This window comes from Siniperca chuatsi, linkage group LG23 (assembly GCF_020085105.1).
Source record: "Siniperca chuatsi isolate FFG_IHB_CAS linkage group LG23, ASM2008510v1, whole genome shotgun sequence".
NCBI lineage: Eukaryota > Metazoa > Chordata > Actinopteri > Centrarchiformes > Sinipercidae > Siniperca > Siniperca chuatsi.
This window is the reverse complement of record NC_058064.1, coordinates 16,877,497-16,902,306: the sequence shown is the minus strand read 5'-3', so window position 1 is coordinate 16,902,306 and position 24,810 is coordinate 16,877,497. Positions and strand designations below refer to the sequence as shown.

General features: G+C 40.5%; 2 protein-coding genes across 3 annotated transcripts in view; one reads left to right on the top strand and one right to left on the bottom strand.

Moving 5' to 3' along the window:
• Positions 1-24,810, bottom strand: part of LOC122871213 (synapsin-3-like) — a 146,397-nt gene that overhangs the window by 37,126 nt on the left and 84,461 nt on the right. The gene's annotated exons all lie outside the window — the stretch shown is intronic.
• LOC122871214 (metalloproteinase inhibitor 3-like) lies at positions 7,320-24,801 on the top strand. 2 transcript variants are annotated; one of them, XM_044186033.1, is made up of 6 exons: positions 7,320-7,697; positions 16,413-16,495; positions 17,750-17,861; positions 20,924-21,045; positions 21,947-22,063; positions 23,436-23,634. In XM_044186033.1, exons 1-5 carry the CDS (start codon positions 7,568-7,570, stop codon positions 22,019-22,021), a joined length of 522 nt encoding a protein of 173 aa, XP_044041968.1. In that variant the 5' UTR covers positions 7,320-7,567; the 3' UTR covers positions 22,022-22,063; positions 23,436-23,634. The 2 variants fall into 2 exon arrangements, with proteins under 2 accessions (XP_044041968.1, XP_044041967.1); XM_044186032.1 differs by lacking the exon at positions 21,947-22,063 and having other exon boundaries at positions 7,400-7,697; positions 23,436-24,801.

Here is a 24,810-nt window from a genome sequence, read left to right as displayed (position 1 = left end):
CGGTGTAGTGATTCTGAAAACAGTGTCCAGATGACTATGACTGAAACCTTTTCTACGATTAACATCGATTGTAGAAGAGGCAAAGAGGCCAATTTCTCTCTACAGTACTATGCTGCTTTGCTACTGCAAGTAGAAAAAAATAGACCATAATGCAGTGCAACAAGCGAGGCTGAGCATAGTGAATGTACTTTGAAGACTTTGAATAGAATATGGCTTACAAATATTGCTTGAACGAAGAGTAAATCCACAGGTCTCACATTCTGTTTTTTGTTGAAATGTTTAATGATAAACACTCATTTTTGTGGTATTTTCCACTTCCCACAGAGACAGTTCTTAAAATAATAGCTCTTCTTAAAACAAAGATCAGATCACTGATTCCTAAACAGTAACTCATTAATTGCCTCAGTTTCCTGCCAAACATGATGGGTAGCTAACATAGCTCTCTAATAGTTTTGCAATGAAACTCTACATTTGCTTAGACAAGAGAAAGAAACTGACAGGGGTGTCCTGACAGTGCAATGTAATTCTAAATTTAAGGCTGCCTGAGTCCCTCCACCCTCAGAGTGTGTGACGTCAGCACCCTATGGACACTGTTGACACCCTTGAACTCTGACCTGCTGGTGACTCACTGGTTCTCCCTCGACCATCTTCCCTAAATTAAGTTTCACTCTCCTCCTCACACACACTTTTTCCATCTGCTGCTCAGGTTTCTGAGCAACACTGGCTTTTTATAGTTTTCTGAGCAGAAGAAACACTGGTATGATTTCCTGTATCTCCCAAATGAACTCTACTTGAGGCAAATTAATAGGGCACGCTATGATACTAAGAAGGAATAACACACTGGTTTATAGAGGACCAGTATGTGTAAACACACTTCTCAGTTTGTGAAGTGAAGTGGTTATCTGAGAAACAAGTTTTGCTTTAAGTCTCAATCTTTCTAAGAGCCCATTACTGCTTCCTTTGGTGTTTCTGCTGATGAGGTATAAGTGACAAGTATAGTACACTGGTACACTGGTACACAGGTTTCTTGTGCTAGCTGGAGGGGTGTAGCTAGCTAGCATTGTGGTATCACGACGCAGTATTGGCAGTTAATTGTCTATAAGTTAAGACTTATTTTGAATAGTATTTATTGATTTTTTGGCCATTTGGCAAAAAAGGGCCAAAAATACAAATACTGTACAACTGTATGCCCTCCACATTTCCACTGGCCTTAGTGAAACATGCTAACACAGCATAGAGCAATATTAGCATTAATTTAGAATTGTGTTTCTGTCTCTCCTTTTAGCTTTGTTTTGTTCTTCACCAAATCCTGAAGGAAATATTTGGCTCTTTAAGCTGCAAATGATCCTCTACATTCACCAGCTAGTTGTTAACTTTGTTTGTTAGCCATTTGGTGCTGGGCATTTAGTGTACAGTCAGAACCTTTTCACTTAAAACAGCTACTTGCTCTGTTGAAAAAGAGGTTGATGAGAACGCTGACAGTGAACCCAAAGAGTAAAGTTGTGGGCCGTAAAACCAATACAAATGAGCTGAAAGACGCTAAAACACTCTGTAGAACTGAGTGGAAGTGCAGAGTCAGGTGATAATTCTCTGTGGGTTTGTCACTATGAGTGACAACTCTCACATTACATATAGTGATTAAACACATTGCTAATATAGACATTTTGAATCCTTTAAATTGTGAATTGAAGTTTTTCCTACATGACTGAACTGTTCATTTAGGCTTCATGCAACTGACACCACTTATTTGTGAATGAAGAGCACAAACATTTCCACATTGTTACTTTTGCCTTATAAATACATCATCCCAAAGAATGGGTGTAATTGTTAAAAAAAAAAGATTTAAAAAAATAATAATTTTTATGTTTATTTACATGAAAATGTCACAGATTACTGCTATGTTGACCTAGGTTTGGAAGTGCAATATAAAAGCATTAAAAGACTAAAGCTAACAGCCATTTTGTTTTTACTGTGCTCAGCATCGGACCCAGTTTAGGCATTCCCTCAACCTTAAGGAATTCCTCAAAGCTATTTCCATGCTGTCATATGCCCATGTTTATGGTTAGGCCTGGTGTCTCGTGCTGTACTACAACGTAGTCATTTTGTGGGGTTTCCTGACCGCACATGCACCAAATATGTACAGTAGAATACAACAGAGGACCCTGCATCTGAGCAGCGAGCGCTGTGGTTGCATTTGGCCCGCCTGAGTAGGAAGTTACTGACCGTTCATCATATTTTATTGCAGGGGGAGTCCCATTGTGAGCGGGATCATGGGTCAGGGCCATGTTTGTGTTTCCTTCTCTGATGTCTTAACTCCACATCAGATGACAGACGTGTTGGAGCATCTGTTGAAATGTTCAGTGGAATGGACGGACTGAACGGCTAAAGAAAGCACCACCAGGCCTTGATATCACTTCCTATTCAGCTGGGAGGGTGGAGACGTGAACGCCACTCAAACAACCAATATCTCACTGTACTGACAGCTCTCAGATACTGAGCTTTGAGCTCATTTCCAACAATTCAGCCTCCATCATTCAGATAAAAGCAACAATGATAGCTAAGAGTATCTAATGTCACGTCATTCCAAACCAAATTAATTCTGACAGCACTTGTGTCCTTTCTGTCTTAATTGGGTGTTTCTTAGTTTAGGCTACTTTCCTAGAAATTCAGAAAGGAAATGGCTGAAGTAAACAGGCTCGCACTTCCTTCTACTTGTCCATTAGTGTGTTGGGTAAACAGGGTTGCAGTCTAACACCACTTGCGTTTTCAATTTAAATTATTGGGTCGAATTGAATTGAATTTAGCATTTTCTGAGCAGTGAAGAAAAGTATTCTTTTGGTACCAAATAACAGCACTGAGGGGAGCAGTTTATAAGCTATTCAGCTTCATTTGTTCTTAGCTGTATAAAGATGTGACGACAAAATTATGCCCACTAAAGGAACCCGAAAAATGTCTTTCCTCTCTTATTAACTTGTCGTGTGAACCTAAAAAAACCAAATGCCAAAATTACATTAAAGTTGCACTAATGGCAGCTTTAATGGCAGCATCCTGTCAGCAGACAGACAAAGTTAGCGACTATAGATGGTGAACATAGTGGAGCATTTAGGAGCTAAAGAGCCATATATTTCGCTCAGGAGTTGGTAGAGACCAATAAAGAGCTTCAACTAGAATAACTATTATTATTACTATTAGACTTACAACTCAAAATGAATACTAATATTGCTATGTATCTGAAGGATGTGTAAATAGGCTTTGTTCACAGGTTCGCCATAACAACTTTATATGGTGATAATGTGTCAATGTTGTGATTACAGCTTGTTGCGCTGCCCTCAAGTGGCCAAAACCTGAAGACACAAACAATTAATGCTGCCTTAAATTCAACCTTTTCACTAAGAAACTCAGACCAAAAAAAGCGATTTATTGGTGGCCATGCCAAATCTTGAGGGATTAAGTTGGCGAAAAAGTGTCTCCATTTTTACTGTTATTTGTTCTTTTATACATATACCAGAATGGAACTTTTATTGTTCATACACTGATAACTGTGATAAAACACTTCGATTTGATAAGCTTCACCCTTATTAAATACACTGGGAAAATCCTGTGCTGATTATATTATGTAATATCACCATCCTACCCATAACCTTACAACCTACATTAATAGCAGCAGTCAGTATTACATTCAGTGGACTACAGGTGCTTCCTCTATGTCAAATCAGCCACCCAAGAAGTTGGAGAAAGAGCCATTGCCAAACCACTAGATCCTAAATCCTCCTCACGACCTGAGAACTGAGGTCAACACTTTTTGCAACTAGGAGACATCCAATTACTGTTTTCCTCCTGTGACACGACTTCCACTACCCGTCCTCCTCACAGCACAGAGCTGCAGAGCAGGGGTCGTGCTGTCTGCCCCACTTAACTGGAATGGCATGTGGGCTGTGCAACAGGGCCGAGTGAGTCAGGGCTGGACGTTGTCCCTCAGTGACCGTCACTCCCGGCGGTGCTATCTTTTCAAGTTTTGCCTCTTCCTGTGTCTCTTTAGCGGCTTGTCAGTCAGATGAAAGGTATTTCCTCTGAGTCACAACTCTGTTCTCTTTTGTCAACCCAGAACCATGCAAAACCTCCGGTACACAATGCTGTTGTCTCCTCCCCCCAGGCGGCCGGCCAGCCTCATAACAGGCCTTTTTCTATAATTGGACTTTTTCAGATGAAACGCACTTTGCTCTGCATTATGCTTACAGTATGTTGGCCTAGTTTGGCAACATCATTTCCAGAGGGTCCTAAGTTGTTGTTTTTTTTCAGTTGCGTGGCTCAAGTCATAGTTACAAGATGTGAGAGACACATATAACCAGAAAATTCTGGAGACTCTCTTCCGTTTTATCTTGTTCCATTTCTGACAGTAAAGTTAAAGTAGAGCATGTAGTTTTGCATATAAGTGGCCCATGATTTTGCTACAATATTCAAACATAGTGACCTTGTTGTTGGGCTGAGACATAGAACAAGGCTTCATCTATCTTATTGCGGTCTAAACTATCCTGTGAGGACAGCTGCAAGCCAAGAAGACACATTGATCCCACACACATATGGTGAGCAGCTCTCCCTATTCAACTGTTCACTCTTAAAGGAAAATTCACCCTCACATACTCTTAAACATAATAAATCATTTTTTAATACTTGCTACATTCCAAGAAAGACTTTGTGATGAAGTGCTGCACTTTAGTTTGCCTTTATTTTGAAGCCACTTTCCATCAACCTGCCTCATAAACTTCTACTTCAGTTTGCAACTTCCTACATTTTCAAGAAGGCCTGTTGACAGAAACCAGAGGACGAGGTTGAACTTGTTGCTTTCTGTCCAGGGAGTACAAACAGACAGAATTGCGAGAGGAAGACAGGGTTCAACGTTAATGTTTTTTTTCAATTGCCCGGTTGGGCAAGTGGGTCAGAAATCTAAACCTGTTTCTAATGTTAAGCTAACTCTTGATGGTCAGTCCCATCCAAAACCACAATATCCCTCTCTAAAATTACAATGTCAAACTCTTCTTCTTTAATTTCAATAATGATGAGTGTTAAAGGGTGGACTTTCCTTTAAAGCTATTGATGCAATAATGTAATCCCTTATTAGGTCTGTTTCCTTCTCTTAGCCTGATTGTTATTTTTGGGATAAATGTTAGGAATGCAGGACTGTTTTACCTCTTTATGCATGAGCGAAGTCACACGTAAGAAGTGAAACACTCCTTTCCCCAGCCCCTCTGTGGGTCAGAACCTTTCTGTTTTCATCACCTCATTTTGGCATTCAAAATGCAAACCCACCTGTCACACAAATCTGTTGGTTCAGACTTCAGGTTGGAGGCTGAAATAATACCTGACTGGGCATTATCAATGGTTAACAACAGCTAAGCAGCTGACGTGTTTCCGGTAATGTCTAACGTTGAGCCATCCAACCTGCTCTGGACCTGCAGATGAGACCGTACCTCTGATAAAACATGACGTCCATGAGGGTGATGTTGAATTTCCACAGATGGTAAATTTCTGGTTGTTCCTATCTGCTGGACTGAAACCAGAAATGTGCTGATGTACTGTACCTGAATGCATTGCTGAACAAACACTGGCTTATTTTCTGGGTAATAGTGAAAGGACAAAAACATAGTGGATGATGTATTCTTGATATAAGTCTGAGTCATGGGTGAAGGGTGAATGGAAACAGTGAAATCATTCATGGCAGTTCCTGTCTGTTATTTTAGTCTAAAATAATATATCCTGTTTGTTTTATTGTAAGCTCAAGTTGATCATTCTATCTGTAAAGCAAGGACAAAATAGTCCCATTAAGTGTCCAATAAATGACTTAATTTTCTTAATATCAAATTTATGAGAAAAGCAGTCACCTTTTCCAATGATTATATTGAAATTAAACTCACTTTTAAAACAGAAATTTGCAGCACAAGCTTATCAGTGCCAAGTACAAAATAAATCCATATCTGGCCATGGAGGTTCTTTAAACTGAGATAACTGTTAATGAAGGCACATTAAGGGTCAGAGTTCCCTGACCTGATTATTTCTGGCTTGGTTATATAACTGTGAGTAGCGTCAACTCTTAACATAGCTCGGTCTCTGCAGATAAGCCTCCGCAGCGATAATGCAGCTCCACTCAGGTCCATGAACACAGTCAGGAAGGAGAGAATAGAGGGTTTAATTGGCTAATTTGACTGATCGTGCCCTGCAAGTAACTGGAGTGAATCCATTTCAGAATAAAATCTGACCAAGTGAGGCTGCGAGAGCTGCCTGCAAGGCCATACTAGCAGCCACAGGTAGCACTGAAATGTCAAAGAAAACTGGAGAATCCTTTTGCCTTCACAGCTATTGTTTCTAACTGTTAAGAGATAAACAGTCATCTGGTTGCCTCTGATTGCTGCTGCAGCCTGAAAGAATGTGCAGGCTGCACCCTGTATTCAATATACTGTAAGTATTACTAATTAAGGGGGCGTCATGGGTGGGCAGGATGACTAAGTGAGACTCTGAGTGAGAAGTGAGCAAAAGGAAAATGCTTTTAACAAAATCAAAGAATAAAGTATTTTGTATTATTTTGTTTATACTTTAAATCACTTATTAAACAATTCATCGAGAAAATAATTGGCTGATTACTCCATAATGAAAATGATCGTTAGTTGCAGCTCTAAAATATATTTGTATAAAAAATAGAAAATCAATATATATAATACAGATAAACTGTATTTCATGGACAGTCTAGTACAGATATGATTGGTATATCGTTGCTATCTATGTATATCCATATGGGGGGGACACCTGAGATAAAGGTCAATTTCACACAAATGTGTAGCCAGTTATGTGAAACTGTGTGTGACCTATTTCTGTTTGTAATATCAGTTTAACACTCATTTCAATATCTATCCACTTATTGCAAAGTTTATGTAATTTATGTTAGGCTACATTATTGAATAGTTTTGGTTATTTATACTGCAGCATAGGAAGAATTACCATTAAGTACCAAAACGGATGCATTATTTTTCGAGCCAACCTTAGTATGTTGTTCTATAGGCTACATCTTTTAAGTTTGCTGTAGCCCATCTCAAACCACTCTCAGGACCATTTTTCACTCTCACTGTGTCGGAAAATAAGAACAAGTATAAATACGCATAAACATGTTTTAGCCAGTCTGTACACCTTTGAAACATATTGTCTCTCTATCTGTTTTTTTTTTGTTGTTGTTGTTGTTGTTTGTTTTTTGTGTCCATCTGGGAAAATAAGTGGAAGCAGGGTAAAGTTCCAGTATGTCATCGTGTCTGTGAGTCCTAATGGCATCACCGGCCGCTGATTGGCCGCCCCGCCCGCGAGCTGCAGAGGTGGAGAGGGGCGTGAACATCTCTCCGGCGCGCTATATGTACGGCTGTGCGCCTCTGCGGGATCAGGGGGAAACGCACAAGCGAGGCGACAACAACCAGAGCACAGACTTGGACATTACCCACAGCCTACTACTACTACTACTACTACAGCAGCCGGACGGACTCCATACGCTTTATTCCAGCCGTAGAGAGGAGTGAAAAAGTTTGGAGAAATGCAGTCAGTGTACCAGCACCTGATCAGCCTACTGTTTATCTTCAGCAGCCTGCAGGTTAACCAGCTGACGGAGGGCTGCTCCTGCGCTCTGACTCACCCGCAAGACGCCTTCTGCAACTCCGACATAGGTATGTAACGGGTTATATCGACCCTTTTACTGCCGTTTTTCTTCCTTTCAACCGAGAGCAGATGTTGAGATAAAAGTGCTGCCTGTTAGTCAATACAGGAGAGAGGACGGATCTGCAATCAGTTTACTGTATGCACGTCATTTAATAAAGCTTGTTTTCAGCAAAATCTCTCTTGAGTAGGAGGGAACATAACTTGCAATTAAGATCTATGGAGACATCAACTACTTTTTCACTCAAAAGTGCTACTTCTGCTTGTGTCATTTTCCAGAATACTATTAGAATGTATTATGGCTCTCTCCAGCATATAACTACTCAGAGTCAGGTGTTCACTGTTTAATTTAACTATTGTAATAAAACAAACTTCTGTAGTTTTTGGTCCATGAAGGACACCAGTGATGCTTCTTAAAGTGATGGCTGTTACACTAAGTTAAGGGTTCCCTAACGTTTCCATGCTTTTCATCCCAAATTGATAAAGTTATGATTTCATCATATATTTTCTTTATCTTTTCAAGCAACAGGAATATTTTTTATGGCTCAAAGGTGAAGTATGTGTGGTGTGAATTGACAGCAGTCGATAACAGGATCCACAGTCAGCTTAGATGTTTCAAATCATGCTTACTAGTGTGCACACACTGGTATTTCTCTGTCAGACAGCCACCAGGTTGTAACTCAGATATGCCCGGCCTCTGGTTCACAAACACTGGGGACGAGGGGTGTTTCCATAGCTTGTTTTACTGCCTGGTTATGCTTTCTCTGACTCCCCAGAATAATATGAATTTAGGATCTGGTTTGCCCTGGAACGCCAGTCCAACCTGGCCTCTGGGTGAAATGTTTGAGATGGGGCAGGAGGGCCACTGATTTCTTGGGAGGAAGGAGCTGTTTGTGGGGTGACATGAGTTTCTCTGACTGAACGAACAAATACAATCACATGTGCAAAGGCAGAAGCTGATAAGTCTTTTTGAGTGCAGCTGATATTTTGCTTCAATATCATTTGACCCAAAAAACCATCATGAGGCTCTCTAAAACCCTGACACATAATCGAACAATAATCTCTCAGTCTAAACTGAGCACACACACACACACACACCCTGCAGCCATGTGTGCAGCCCCTGTGTTCGCCCTGTCGCCTAGTGTCGACTAACACGTTACAAGGGAAGTCCTAGTTTCTGCAGCAAAGCCCCTATACACACACACACACATACACACACACACACACACTCAGATGTCACTTTTAATCATGTTGCACTTACTACTGCTCACCAGTAGAGGCTGATAATGATAGATTACAAATCTCTTATTGATGCTCTGATGAAATGAAAATGACATTTTTCATGTTAAATACACATACAAAATCACACTAAGAAATATTTTTTTCAACACACAGTCATGAGAGTGGTATCAATCTTCTCATCACACTCAAAACAAATACCAAACTATTGAACTATTCCTTTAATTATGATCTACTATAAATAGGTGAAAATATAAACCCTTAATAACCAATAATACAACATATTTTTGCACATCTTTAACTGATCCCCTGTTGGTTTACACTTTTGAATGATCCCATCACTACAACAAGAAATACTTCACATTAAGGACATACCGTGCCTTTTTAAAATGGAGTTTTATTAGCAGTGTCCTATTTACTCATTACATCATCACCGCGCTACAAGGCTTTCCTTTTCCAAAGGTTCCTGCAAATGCAGCCAAGAAAATTAGGCTTCTTTGCCCAAATTTGGAGGACACAAGCAGTGTATTTTTATTTTTTTTTGTAGGCGTAAGCCACTTCTTTTAGTTCTAATGTGGGTGGGGGCTCATGATGATGCAATGGTGAATCCTCTGTAGAGACTTAGAGGGGAGGAGGTGCAGGTTTAGCCTGCTAGCCTTCTGAGGACCCCACCTTTTTCTAAGGGGAAACATGTGAAATAGGACAGATATTAAGGACCCAAAATGGGAACTCTGTCTCTTGCTCTTTGGTAACCCCTGATCAACCAGGCCTGTGGGAGCGTCTTCAGCCAAGTGACCCGGTTGAAGTGAGTGAAAATGCCACTTCCACAAACACTCATGCAATGCCTTTCACAGTCCCTCAGATCTTCAGATAGCTCATGGTGTTGGCACCCGCTGTGACTTGCCAGTGTAGAATGTGGGACTGACTTCAATGGGTGCAGTGATCAGTTGTGAGCCCCACAAATCCCATTTCCAAGGTCCTGGCTTAGCTCAAAGTTTGCTTTGAATGCTCGCGGTCCCTCGTATAACTCGGTCCTCTAAGGGAAACACTTCTGAAACACCGGTTGGATGCAGAGCACAAACGTCACAGCTAGTAACATTCATTAATATGGGTCAACTTTACATATACTGCATTTTCAGTCAAAGTTAGAATTGGGATCCTGGACTTCCTTAACTGGAATGAACAAAGTCCAGACTTTCAGATTTTTGATGGAACCTGAATGGGAATGGTTTGAAGTGATCCAGCCTTAGCTTCTATTGTTTCCATGTATGGCTTAAAATACAGGTTATCCCCAGGCTAATGTTAAAGCAAAGATGTCAGGTGTCCAAATATGTTAAAATAGACACAGCATTCAGCACTACATTGCATCAGTTTAGAGATATAATGTGAATGTGTACAGGACACGTTCTAGTTGTGATCCTCCCATCCTGGTTCATTCTAGAAAACAAAAGTATGGTGTTGAAATGCTAAAGCAGCTAGGGAGAAACTCTGTAATTCTCACTGTCGACATCAAAGGTGACAGGGCTGAATCTTCCCAATTTAAGACCCGTAGTTGAGTTCTAAGCGTTTTGCTCTTGTTTTCTTGGCCCTGACCCATAATCACCCGCAGGCACTTCACTGGATGAATCACAATTAGGTTAAAGGGTTATTGGAGGTTGTCTCTCTTTATTTGACACATATAAAATGAAATATTCAAGAGCATGATGGTGCTCTAAGAACAGATGGCTGTAGTTTCTGGTTAAGTTTTTTTTAGTGTCTGGCTTTCCCTTCATCTGATGGTGGTATGTTGGAGAGGCTTGGAATGCATTTGGGTCAATTTCCTTGGCTACCATTTGAGTACTTGCTAAATTATTATTGCAATTTTTGTGGTTTGTATTCAGAGAACTACAAGTGTGAAATCCTCCACAGTGCATTTGGCCAGGTTACAGTAACTCTGTTCTGATCATGTTAGAGACATCCTGTCGGTTATCCCTGCTAACATACCTGGGCACCAGGCAATGACCTGGCTGCGTTCTTGTGCAGAGACCTAGTTGGCTGCTATTAGGCAGCTGGGTTAAAGCAGCCCATTCACAAGGGGAAATGAGCGGTGCTTGTTTTTTCCAAAGACTTCCGAAAGCAGGATTAGAGGCCCGGCAGTAAACTTTGACCTTGAGATTTAATATTGCTCCGTAATGACGCTAGTTCCCAAGTGTTAGGGGTGATGAGAGCAAACCTTTACATGCTTGCACTGTGAACCAGGTCAGTTGCTGAGGATTAGCGTGATGTGTGTGTGTGTGTGTGTGTGTATGCTCGGGTTGGGATTGAGGATCCCGCCCTGCTTTGGGTATTTTGTTGCATAGAGGAGCTTTGTCAAACAAGTGCAGCACAGCAGGTTTAGAGCGATGCATGGCCTGAGGCTTTGTGACAGCGCTCTCTTGGTACCAATACATTCTCCTCCTTCTACTAATGAGTTATGTAGTGTTTAGTTAAATCACTACTCCCTCTGCCAGCCGGCCCCCTCCTCATCTGCAGGTCAACAGGTGACAGATGATAACCTGAGCGAAGCCAGGACTCCTGTTATGAGAAGCATTGTGTAAACTTGGATCAGATATCTGTAGTTTTCCAAAAAGTGAGCTAAAATACGAGATGTCAAAGGCTCTGGATTCCGTACAAGCCTGCGATGTTCGTCCCCTGAGCCAGGCATATCAAATCTCCAGTCCAGCCCTCCCTTCTCTGATGACCACACAGCCACTGGGGTTCACTGTTTTAAACAGGAGGCCAGCACAGGGGCCATGGACATCAGTTTAGCAAACATTCATGATCATACAATGACTATTACACCACAAACCAATGATTTGATCACATTCAGTTGTACTTTTAAAAGGAAGCATTGAGTAATTTGACCTTTATCGACCTTGCAACAATTGAAATACAGTTTATTGGTCACCAGAATGTCCCTTTTATCTGTGGTTGCCTGTAACTGTCTGACTTTAACAAATCAGAGCAGCAGTACAAGCTAATTAATCCCAGCAGAGATTGAACTACAAACAGGAATTTCATTTGATAATTTTGTCATTTAAACAACAGTTATGTAATCACCTGACCAACAAGTCTAAAAAGAAAAGATGAGAGGCAGCCAGCGAGAAAGAGACACGGCAAGTGAATGAATAACAAAGATAAAAAGAGAGAGAGATATGAAAAGCAGGCACCAAGGTAGCAAGGATGCACAGATAACGCCAGGCCAACTGTCAAGGCTTCAGCAGCTGGTTGTGACTCTCTTTTTCCAGTGCACTCAAAGATACTCACTCATTCGGAGACAGGGCTTCGTTGTGAAGGAATTTATTTTAAATACTTTGGCAAAGCTTACTAAAGAAATCAATTTTAGCTTAGACAACAAGTGTTTTTGAGGTCAGCTAGCATGACTAGCTAAATGACTAGCTGCTTAAAGATTCCCATGCCTTAATCCAACAGCTTCTAGTGAAAAGGAATTTTTTTTTTTTAAGCTGAAATGTGTAGCTGTTTTTTGAAAGATTGAACTCCAGGCAAAGTAATTATCGCCCTTGATCAATTTTTGCGTCAGCAAGCTTTAGCTAGATATTTGTGTAACTGACATTACTGAGTCAGATTTCTGACTCTTCTGTACTATTTACAATGTTACACTACAATATGTGCATGAAAAGTTACATAGTCACTTTAAATCTGACCAAATTTAATGGCTGACTGTTAGAACCCTATGGTAAATTTATAAATTATGTGAAATGAACACTCCTGGACTTTCCTTATTGTGACATGAACAGACCACAGTAGTATCAGAGGTACTGATAAAAGCTCAGTTCATACTTCATAGGATGCCTGTGCATTTTGCTAACCAGTAAGTGGAAGTTACAGGCTTTATGCTCCAGCGTTTCAGAGGATTCAGTTTCAGTGTTTATTTTTGAGCGAGGTAGTGTGTCCTGAGAATTCCTCTTCCTCCCACTCGCCTCCTCACACTTGGACCACTTTCTGCATACTAAAATCACCGTCACTCGCCCTGTGCCTCGCTTTCTTTCTCTGCCTCACACACACACACACACACACACACACACACACACACACACACACACAGATGAGTAACCTTATTCTTGTCATGCCTGCTGTTTGCCACTTTGTACGTAGGCTGAAATAGATGTTTAACTAAATTACATGCTCACCTTAAGATTTAGCATTTGCATTCACGCTTGTGTAATCCTCTGCTTTAGGCAAGGTACTGAGTGAAAAATGGATTCATTTCTTCTTTTTTTCTTTTCTGTCAGACCCTGGTTACCTCTCTTATCATGAAAAGCCTCCCACTCTTGAAAATGTATGTCAGATCCTCTGCAGAAGATGAATAGTTGTGCGTCACTGCACTAGGCTGTAATTCCTCATGTTTAGCAAAGTAAGAGGCAGAATGACTCTTACATTACAGTATAGAGTAGCTGATAGATATTTCAACTTGACAATATTAACTATTGGGTTATTAATCAGAATCAGAAATACTTTATTGATCCCCGAGGGGAAACTCTTTTGTTACAGCTTCTCACTATCACGTCAGTGCACACAGGAATAGAAGTACTAAGCAAATCAAAATATAATACACTATAATACAGCTAAGTTAAATTAAGTACAAAGTGGATATAAGTATAAAAGCTAAAATAAGTGTAAGTGGATCTATTGCTATATGGGCTTGTTGAAAAGGGGGAAAATTATATTTAAATTATATTAACAGTCGTAGGCTACACAGTATGAGACTCTCAAGTTAGTAGCTCACCATGGAAGTTGACAGCATGTCAAAATTGAAAACTATGTACAATGGCTGCAGTCTCATTATATTTCCTTTCACAAACAGGAAGAGTATTCAAATTTTAACATAAATCTTCTGTCTCCAGAGCAGCTGAGGCCCTTCACACATTCCTTTGGGTGATGGCATCATCACCGGCCAATTATTGGCTGCCGTCCAACAAGAGGGGTCCTATCTGGGTGTACTTCAGTAAAATCAGCTGACCTGTGGCCCTTCAAACACGAACATTTGTTTCTCCTGTGTGTTGGTTTTGAGGTCAGGGCAGAGTAAGAAACTAGGTTTTGAGGTGACTTGAAAATAACGGCAGCAGTGTATTTAACAGAGGCAAAAGTATCCTGTTATATCGGCACATTCCTCTGTAATTGTTCCCCGGTTCCTCTGTAATTACAGCGGCAAACGTCTGTCAAACAGCATTTGGGTACATTTAGCAGAGGTCCATGAGGCAATAGCGCTCTTTGGTTCATATTAAAAAAGTTGACAGATTAATGGGTCAAATGTTCTGCAGCAAGTCATTGTGAAAGGTCAGAATGCGGAGAGCAGGCAGGGAGTTGGTACATTAATACCAAAAGGTCTGAAATGACATGCATTTGCCTTGGTTGTGTGATTTCTTGTGAAGCAGTCAGTCAAAGTGAGTACAACACAATGTTGGCAGGTGGAAAAAAAATCACCTAAACGCTCTGCTGAAGAGTGTTACCTCACAAGTTTGAAAGATTTTTCCAATTGTGCAGTGCTGCATGATTCGAGTTCATATGAATGAAAACCAATTTGTTTGAATATTTTCGAACAAAACCCATGTTTCCCAATCCTAAACTACATTGTAGTATTGCCTCACATGGGTGACGAGCAAACAGTGGAGTCACGAATTTCAAACAATAGGATTATTAGCCACACTAGTGGCGTAGCTTGAGGGACGGATTCAGTACAGATATCCATGGTGCCCAGAGGATGAATCCTAATGACTTTGGTGATCTCCTGACTTTTTATCTGCTGCCACCATGAGGTTAACAGTTGTGGTTTTCAGCAAAATACTATTTGATGAAATTTATACACACATTTGTGGTCTCCACAGGATGAATTGTAATAACTTTGGTGAACTTCTGACTTTTCATCTAGCGCCATCATCAGGTCAAAATATCACTTTGTCCAATACTCAACCTCAGCTGGACTCTGAGTTAAGTGCAAATTAGCTAATGTTTGCATGTTAACACACTAAACTAAGATGGTGACCATGATAAACATTACCTGCTAAATATCAGAATGTTAGCATTGTCATTGTAAGTGTGTTAGCATGCTCACGTTAGCATTTAGCTCAAAGTGCCTAAGTGTAGCCTCAGAGCCGTGAGATCTCATCTGACCCCCCTTTGTCCTATTGTCATAAACAAATTGAAAAGAACTATCCATTATATTTCACACTGTCACTGATGATCAGAAACATTCAAATACATCAAATTAAATTTAAAATCAACCAAGTAAAGTACACTGTATTTTTATTGGTAAGTTGTTGGATGGCCACATTCCTTTTTAATTTGTTCATACTGGCTCAAAATAAGATTTTTGGGGTTATTTAAATAAGCGCTTGGTTCAAATTGGGGTCTTCATGTCCAAAATAAATTTGTGGTCACCACTTTTGGGTGGCCGTGCTGTAACTGCTTCCTGTTTGAGTTTTATTTTTATGCCCATTTCCATTTGCCTGGAAGTAGAACAGCTAGACAAATACAGACCAAACAGAAGATGCCACATGCCTCATTTCTTTCTCCAGTCAAAAAAGAATGAAAGGCCTTCTCATTTCTTTCTTTCTGGGAAATGTGAGCCCCCGAAGAATGTGTAAGGAAATTCCACTGGGAGAAGATAACAAACATAGCCAGTGTTAGTTGTGTCTGAGGCTGGTCGGCTGTGGGCAGCAGGTGAACTTCAGAGGATTGAACGCTTATGCAGGGCCCGCAGCTCTGGTTAGACTCTATTCACCAGCTCAAATTATCACTAATTTCTACACTCCCAGCTCCCTGGCCCTCCACAATAAGCCCCCTTACTCTGACATGAGTGAAAGCAAACAAATCAAACTGGCCACCAAGCGTTTTCACCTTGCCAAGGTTTACATGAGGGTCCAGCACATAGATAAGATCTTTTTCAAGTCCTGATCCCAATATAGAAGGAAACACACACTGCACCTTTTGTCCTTATATGACTCTGTTCCGGTGTTTTTAACCAGCCAAAAGCTTATTGGAGTAACGTTTTGCCAATTCTGATCTGAATAATAACAGCTACAAAATCAAAACCAAGGTACAAAAAGTGGATGTGACTTTCCTGTGATTGCTACAAGCTCCATCTTAGATTTGAGCAGGCATACAAAAAATCCTGGGCACCAGCAGTGATATTGAAGCTTTGGTACATGGACAAGGCCTTTTTTACTCTTTTCCTCTAATTTCTATATCAAACTCAAAAGTCCCTGTAGTGTTTTTTCCCATTGGCAGCAGCAACAGCAGCAATGCAGAAAATCGGATAAATGGATTAACTGTGGTGCCAATGTCCTGAAATGGTATTTATAATGGGTTTGCTAATGCCTCCTACTGGCCAAGGCACTGTGTTATTTGATGGATTGGAGAAGAAAGCTCAAAGTTATACGTTAGAGGAATGTGACCGTTTGTTCTGATCATTTCAAAGTCACTGACCGGTCTGTGTTTCCTCTCCACAGTGATTCGAGCTAAAGTGGTGGGCAAGAAGCTCCTGAGAGATGGACCTTTTGGAACGATGCGCTACACGGTCAAGCAAATGAAGGTGAGAACGTCAATCCTCTGCTGAAGATACAAACAAGATATAACTTAATTAATTAATTAATTAATTAATTAGTGGTTTAACACTGTAGGTGGATTTCTTTTTACTTCAGACAAAGCCAGGCTAGCTGCTTCCCCCTTCTTTCAGTCTTTATGATAAGCTAAGCTAACCGTACTGGGTCTAGCTTCTTAATGAGCTCGCAGAGCTGTTTCTGAAATAAGAAACAAACCTTATTTTTCTTCCATTCAATAAAACTCTCCTATATCAAAAGGACAGGCACATAAAATGTCACACACTAGATGTGGCAGGAACTCTTTAGTTACAAGACCGTCTCTCCGCCCCTTCAGCTGCTGTGTGATAGCTGAAAAACAATTTGGGATACTTAGCCTGAAAGCCTGTTCTTCACTTCCTCTATATTCTTACATAACGCTGCATATTTCTGACAGATCCTGACATCGGCCTGCTGCTCAGACAGGAGCCAGGCCGGAGGATTAGCGGGCTTACAGGCATTACAGCTCAACCAAACTCCTTGCTCCGAGTGTAAACATTTCAACAGAGTCATGCGCTGCGTCAGTACAATCCCAGTTTGTACAAAAGCATTAAGTGGCCTCTTGTTAGTCAAGCGCACCCATCATCACTGTAAGGATTATCCTCAGGAATCAGATGTGACTATTGCATATCTTGTGTTATTTAATTGTATTACAGTCTGCTGGTTTATACTGCAAACAGTGTTTTTTCTCGTGGGTTATAATAGAATACAATTCCCTCCAAATTTCAACAAATCCTATGAGACGAATGCCTTTGGCTTTCCGAAACCTCCGCAGTTTCGGGCTTAAGTAACAGTTTGTTCTGCTTTTCTGGGAGCGACGCGTCTAAACAGGGATTTCCTGTTGTTCCCAGACAAATAAATTACACTGAAAAAAACAGTTCTCAGGGCAAACACTGACTGTTGGCTCTGCATAACTGAGCTGAATAGAAGGAGCTGAAGTCAACGGTTCAGCAATGACCTTGCCAAAGCATCAAAGTCGAAGCACATTATACAATGTAATCATGTTATCTATGATTTAGTTAAGGGCAGAGCCTAATACTGCTTCTCCCGTGAGGCATTCCTTAAGGAATGTCATCTGATAAAGCCGGCGTACTGTTTTCATTCCTGATTATTTGTGAGGAATCAGAGGCGTAGTGCCAGGGTTAGGGCTACAACATTGCACTTTTTACTCAGGTTTTGACTCCAATTTTGTTTCTCATGTCTTGCAGATGTACAAAGGATTCGAAAAAGTCCAGCACGTGCAGTTCATTTACACAGACGCCTCAGAGAGTTTGTGCGGCGTTAAGTTTGACATCAACAAGTACCAGTACCTGATCACAGGTAAGCTGACTGTCTGACTGTTTTTTTATCAAAGTTAAGTTACACATATCCCTGAATGTTACTAAATGCTTGTATGTGGTTGATTGGTTAATGGAAAAATATGCCAATTAAAAAAGGTTGTTTTTTTGCCACTTGTCAGAAAAAGTAATCCTCAGCCTGTAGAACAGTTGTATAGCAGTCAAGTCTGACTTAACATATGCCTACGAACAGTGGCCACTGTGACCACAGTAACAATTACAGGATGGTAAAGGCTAAAACATAGTATCAGTACCACATGTAGACAAGTTTAACTGCCTTGTTGCATTTCTTAACCTATCTGTGGTAAAATATTCTAAACTCAAGATTCACTTACTTAGGTTTTCCGGGAGTTTTTGACCATATTCTTTGACCTTCTTAAGTGAATGGAGCTATCTCAGGTGTCATCACGTGACCTAAGTAGAGAAATGCATTCACATGATGACAGGATGACACCCAAGAAAGTCCCATTCACTGAAGAAGTCCATAAGATATGATTAAAAGCTCTGGGCAAAACTTAGTAAATGTTGCTATATTTCTAAACTATTTACAGAACTGCTTCAGAATTGAGCTTCAGAGCAATGTTTTTGATCACAAGAGTAAGAACTATTAACAGAACAAGTTTTCTTTATAAAAGTTGCTATATTAACGAGTACAAATATTGACACATTATACTCTGATGATACTCGTAAAAAGTACATTATCTGTACCGGATACTCGTTTCAGCCGAGTACTCACTCAACCCTATTAAATACACAACTTGCTGAACAGCTCCTCCCGTAAACTGTAAAGAGAAGTAAGGGCACATATTTTCTACTCACTCTCATTGTACGCTTCTGCAGTATTCATAAAAGATGACAGTTACTGAGGATGAGATGCCTGTGGGATTACATATTTGGGGGAAAAACAACAGAAAAGTGGTTTATTTTATCTGTATTTCAGATCTTTGCTTCAGTTCAAATTGAACTCCCAAGTTTGTGACATGACAACCCCCTAAAAACAAAATCCGTTTCAACCAGAGATGCTGAAAACATTTCAGTCAGGTTACTGTTGCCAATAAACGCTTGTTCCTTCTCAGAGGCCTTTAAAAGTCTTTCTAGCAGCTTTGTGAGTTTGTTTGGCCTAACGTGCTCGCTCAGTCCTCTCCTCCCCAAGGACATTTGTCCTGTGACACAAACTTTCCCACTATTTATAACCTACCATTTGCCACTGTGCAAAATAGGCAAAGCAGGGCCCCTTTTTAACATTTTTGCACTCATTTCCCTGAACTTCTCAGGCCATAAAGCAGTTTTCTTTTTCTCACAACTTTTAATTAACAGCTAGCATAATGAGTTGCTATTTCCAGCAGAGGTGCAGTTTACTTTGAACTCTGCTGTGCTTGGTGTGTATAACAGTTGCTAAGGCCCGACTTATACTGTAACTACACCCCATAGTGCAAGTGAACGAGCTGGCGTTGCCAGGCATCGACGGCTATGTTTACCCAGTCCTGGTGTGAGTGACATCACTGACGTATTTCACTGCTCTCAGGGCGTCTATAATAAGTCCTGCATATGATCAAGACTGCATTATGGGCAATTTAAACGCACCAGGGCCTGAGAGACGAGCTGCTTGGCTCTCCTTTGATCAAGCCTTTAGTTCTCCGGTCCTGATTAGTATTTTAGGAGCATGTCACACACTCAGCACCATGTAATAAGCCTGCGAGTGACTCCAGTAATTCCAGTGCGGGGATCAGGCTGAGCGGGAGGTTCAGGGGGGTCGAAGAAGCACATATTTGTGAGCTGTCAAATTCCTGCGTGGTGACAACACGGTGAAGAAGACATATGGTGACAAATCATGACGTTCCTGAGAGTTCGCAGGCCGCCATGGTGCACCTGTCTCAGGAGTCGGTAAGCCGCCAACGGTACAGTGCTAAAAATAGACGTCTGCTGACCTTTGGATATTCAGAAATAGGGGTGTTGGTTTAATATGGGCTTACTGTATGAGATTGTCTTACCATACATAAACAAGTTGGATTGCTTGAGTATGTTTATATTATCCCTTGTTACATGCAGAGGAGTTTGAAATTAGACAAATACCACAATAGCATGAGTACATTCGTATTCGGAAGAATAAGTGATGATTTTTTCCCCAAAAGGAGCTACCCGCAATATGACGCCAACTTTGATTAAGTGACTGCCAATGAGATTTATATTAGTAAAGTTATTAGCTTTCTTAAAGCAAACACTAGAAATCTGGATCTATCCTGTATTGGCAATGTCGGTCAATTGCTTCACTACTTTGTTCCAAACTGAAATATCTCAACAACGTTTGGATGGAGTGCCATGACATTTTGTACAGACATTTCTGGGTTCCCAGATGACGAATCCTAATGATGTTGGTGATCACCTGACATTTCCTCTAGGGCTACCAGCAGGTTGACATTTGTGATTTTGAGTGAAATTTCTCAACTATTGGATGGATTGCCATGGCATTTGGCACACACATTCATGTTCCCATTAGGATGAATTGTAGTAACTCTGGTGATCCCTCAACTTTTCCCCAAATACCTACAACAATAACATGACATTCCCATCACTCAGCTGTAGCTGCTGTTTGTGTTTAGCGCCAATGAGCATGGTAAACATTATACCTGCTAAACATATGCATGTTAGCATTGTCATTGTGAGCATGTTAGTATGCTGATGTTAGCATTTAGCTCAAAGCACCGTACAAAGTACAACCTCACAGAACAGCTAGCATGGCTGTAGACCACCAGGTCATTATCTAATGTGATAATTTTAAGATGCACCTTTCATGCCAAGAATTAGCTTTTTAAAAAAGCACCTGTTTTATCAGCCTTTCAGCAGCTGTCTACACTGGTGTCTGCAAAAGAGAGAAGAGTCCTATACTCACTACCTGATAAGCTGGAATCAGGTGTTGACACTTGAATCAAAATTTAAGAATTAAATCCCAACAGTCTCTGAAGTTTCCAAGTGGCACTTCAAAAATGTATTTTTTCAAAAGCAGACAAATCTTATAGATTCAACCTCCATTCTTTTCTTCCTCAGGTCGAGTGTACGATGGCAAGGTCTACACAGGGCTGTGCAACTTCAATGAGCGGTGGGAGCGCCTCTCATTGGCCCAGAAGAAAGGCATCAACCATCGCTACCAGCTGGGCTGCAACTGCAGGGTGAGTGGAAACCAGCAACCCCAGCCCGGCAAGGACAAGAAAGTTGAGGGAAGAGGAGGCAGGAGGAGAATCAAAAGAAGGAGGAGCTAGAGCTTACTGCTCCTTCATTTTACAACTAAAACTGAATATAAAACTACTGCAATGGGTTGATCGCGTATATAAAGTCCACTAGAGTGCTTATTAATGATTACAGGAGGAAGGAAATACTTCTATTATCCATGGTGCCTTTGTATGTGAAGGGTCAAATACATTCAGGCTCATTAATGCTACTGTTCGACTTCTATTGCAAATGTGATAAGCCAACAAATAGACACTGAGCAAAAATCATTTACCTAAACGACCTTCATGGTTACATGGCTGCTGTGCTGTATTATTGTTATTGAGACTCAATTATGAGTCAAATTTCCACTATTATACTGTACATCATGGATGTTCAGAAATAGAGAGAAAACAAGTTTTACCACCACCACTGGGAGTTATTTAATAACAGCTCTGGAATCAGCTCAAGTCTTCATTCCCAGTTTTATGTGACTCAAACATGTAGCCTGCTGCTGTGCAGCTGCTGACCCGCCTCGTAAACGTCCTACTGTACAGCAGTGTTCTGGACATCTGCTAACACCATCGGCCCCTATCAGTGGATCAGCAGAGAGACCTATTTGTTCCCAGTGTGAGCCAGCGCCTGTAAACTGTGTTCAGTATGTACATGGCAGCAGCCCAGAGGCATCCAGAGAAGGCCATCGATCAACTGAGACTTCAGTCTGAGAGTTAGTAAGCACAGGCAGGCATAAACATCATCACACTTATCAAACGCACTCCGCCGTCCTCCGCATTCCTCCACAAATGATGATTTACTGCACTGGAAAGCAGGAAGCATGTCGGTAAAGAAAATTATTCTCCACAGATCATTAAAACCACTCAAACCAGGAAGTTATGTCGAACATCTCTGAACCATGGAGGACAGACTCTCCAGGCTTGAATAACAAAAACACCCAAAATGGGAAGTGTGCCCTCTAACATGGTAATTGAATTTGCTGGCTCGTTCAGATTCAGATAAGTGCAGCTCTATGCAGCTGATGACTCACTTTTGCTGTCACTAAACACAGTGTTTCCATTTCACCTCTCTGAGTACATATGTGAATCTTCCTGTCAATCCATGTCATATATTCATCCGTGAAGCTGCTTTTTGTGTGAGCACCTGGAGGTGTGACGCACGAAAGAGGCTCAGTAAAATCTAATTAAATCATTGACAAACAAAAACATCACTGCTTCAGGAAGATGGCTGACATTCATTTACCATTCCACAGCACAAAGCATATGAATGCCAGGGTACGCTTACGAAAAGCAGTAGAGCAAAGATGAGATTCCATGTTCTAGATGTTTCACCATGCGCATGTTCACCCTTTTATATTTTAACCAAATCATATACTCACTTCCTTTCTTTGATGATCCAAGCTTATTTCTCTTGTACAATTGTGAGGTTTTTTCATATGTTAATGGCTCATTAAGCTAATTCTACTTTGGCCTTTGCACAAACTTCTAGACTGTAGCCTCACTGTTGTTGAAGTTGCATGGTACTATCAATTACAATTAGTTTAACAAGAAAATAAGCCCAATATGTCATTTAGCAACATTACAGGAATGTCCTTCATTTTGGTAAATATACTTATTTGCTTTCTTGGCAAGATTTAGGTGTAGAGATCAACAGATCTCACATCTGTATGCAAAATTTGAAGCTAGAGCCAGGAGACCGTTAGCTTACTTCAGCATTAAGACTGTAAGCAGGAGAAACAGCTAGATTGGCTCTATCCAAAGTACCTACCAGCTCACTAAGTAACACATTAAACAAACAAGATACAACTTGTTAATTAGTGATTTAGAGGTGCTAAAGGTGAATTTTTTTTTTTTTGCTTTGGAAACATGGGGAAACAGTAGGTCTTTCCAGTCTTTATGCTAGCTAAGCTAACTGCCTGCTGGCTCTTAATTCATATTTAGTGTACAGACATGAGACTGGTCTTTTCTTATCTAACTCACTAAGAAAACAAATAAACCTATTTCCCAAAATGTCAAACTATGACTATTCTTTTAAAGTTAACCTAACACACCAAAATCTTTTTGAAATGTAAGTGTAATAAAATTATTTTAAGTATGAAGGCATAAAATTCATCAATTGATCATATTAGAGAGACATATGAAGAAAAGAAGGGAAAAAAAGAGAAAAGGAAGGGGGGATTTGAGTTTCAAAATATATTATGGTTTATTACAGTAAGAAGGAAATGGAGATACATTACCATTTAAATAAAAAACACAGTGAGTCTACACTAGTTGTTGCTAGTATCCAGTTTTGTTTCCTGCTTCATGGCTACATTTTTAGTCTGCTTCTGTCTCTGTAGATTAAGCCCTGCCACTACCTGCCCTGCTTCGTGACCTCAAAGAACGAGTGCCTATGGACGGACATGCTGTCTCACTTTGGCTATCCCGGCTACCAGTCCCGGCATTACGCCTGCATCCAGCAGAAGGAGGGCTACTGCAGCTGGTACCGGGGCATGACTGGACGCGACAAAACCACCATCAACGCCACCGACCCCTGAACCCCAACGCACCCTGCTCGAAATCCACTGCCACCTCCCTAACTCCGTCCCATCCCGATCACTTCTAGAGCATTACACGACTCTTAAAGCTCACTGGCCTGGGTGACAGCTTCTTTAAAGGGGCAAGAAAAGATTAAATCCATTACAGTGCCTGTTTTGTAGCACTTCCAGTAGAAAACAATACCTTTTTTTTGTTGTGCTGATCACCCTGGTGAACTCTATTATCATTTTCCCAAACCACAAATCAAACTTGCACCAAACTGTCTCTTTAGGGTTCAGTGGTGTTAAAAAGTTGACAAAGACAGACAGTTAAAAGGCCAATGAGAAGTGTAAGACCTCGATCAAGCTCTATTGGGATCTTCAGAATTTAAGAACTAATCTCCAAAACAAGCAGTGAGCTGGACACAATTAAAAGTATCAATAAATATCATTGGTGTTAATTAGCGACCTGCAGTTAGCCTACTGCTAAAATAGTATTATGTTCATTGTGTGCATTGAGGCAGTTTATCTTTTAAAAAGCAAGGCATCTCAAAACTAAAGGTCATGAAGTATCATGAATTTCAATCATAGATTGAAGTATAGCCAATGATTACTATGTAAATTTGAGATGTAAAGCTGTTTCATTGTTGCTACTGACCTGCGCTTGCTAGCATTAGACTTGTGCAACAATACAGAGCAGAGCCAAGAATCTTTTCCAAAATACAGATCGAGTGCCAATGTGAGGTATGATCTCTGAAAGATATACCTCTTATTTCGGCTTCAAAACCTTTTTTTAAAAATGGTATTGTTTTACAGTGAAGTATACATCGATTATGTTCACAGTTTTTACTGTAACATGTGTCTTTATGGATGGTAGTATCTCTGCTTACCTGAATGTTTGCAATGTAACTCATTTTGCAGTTATATCACAAACAACACCCTTTCTGTTCAGCACTGATGAATATCAGAGAAATGCTAAAAACGTCTGTCTGTAACAGTGCCAACGCAGGGAAGAGCTCATTTTTTGCTGTATATAATATAAGCTACAGAAATGAACTATCAACTCAGCTGAAACCTCTGTAATACATTTATTTATATGTTTATTGGATTACACATTAACCATGTGGTATATCTGCAAAAGAAAAAAAAAAGACAAAATATATAATAACAGGTCAAAACTACATTGGGACAACCATCA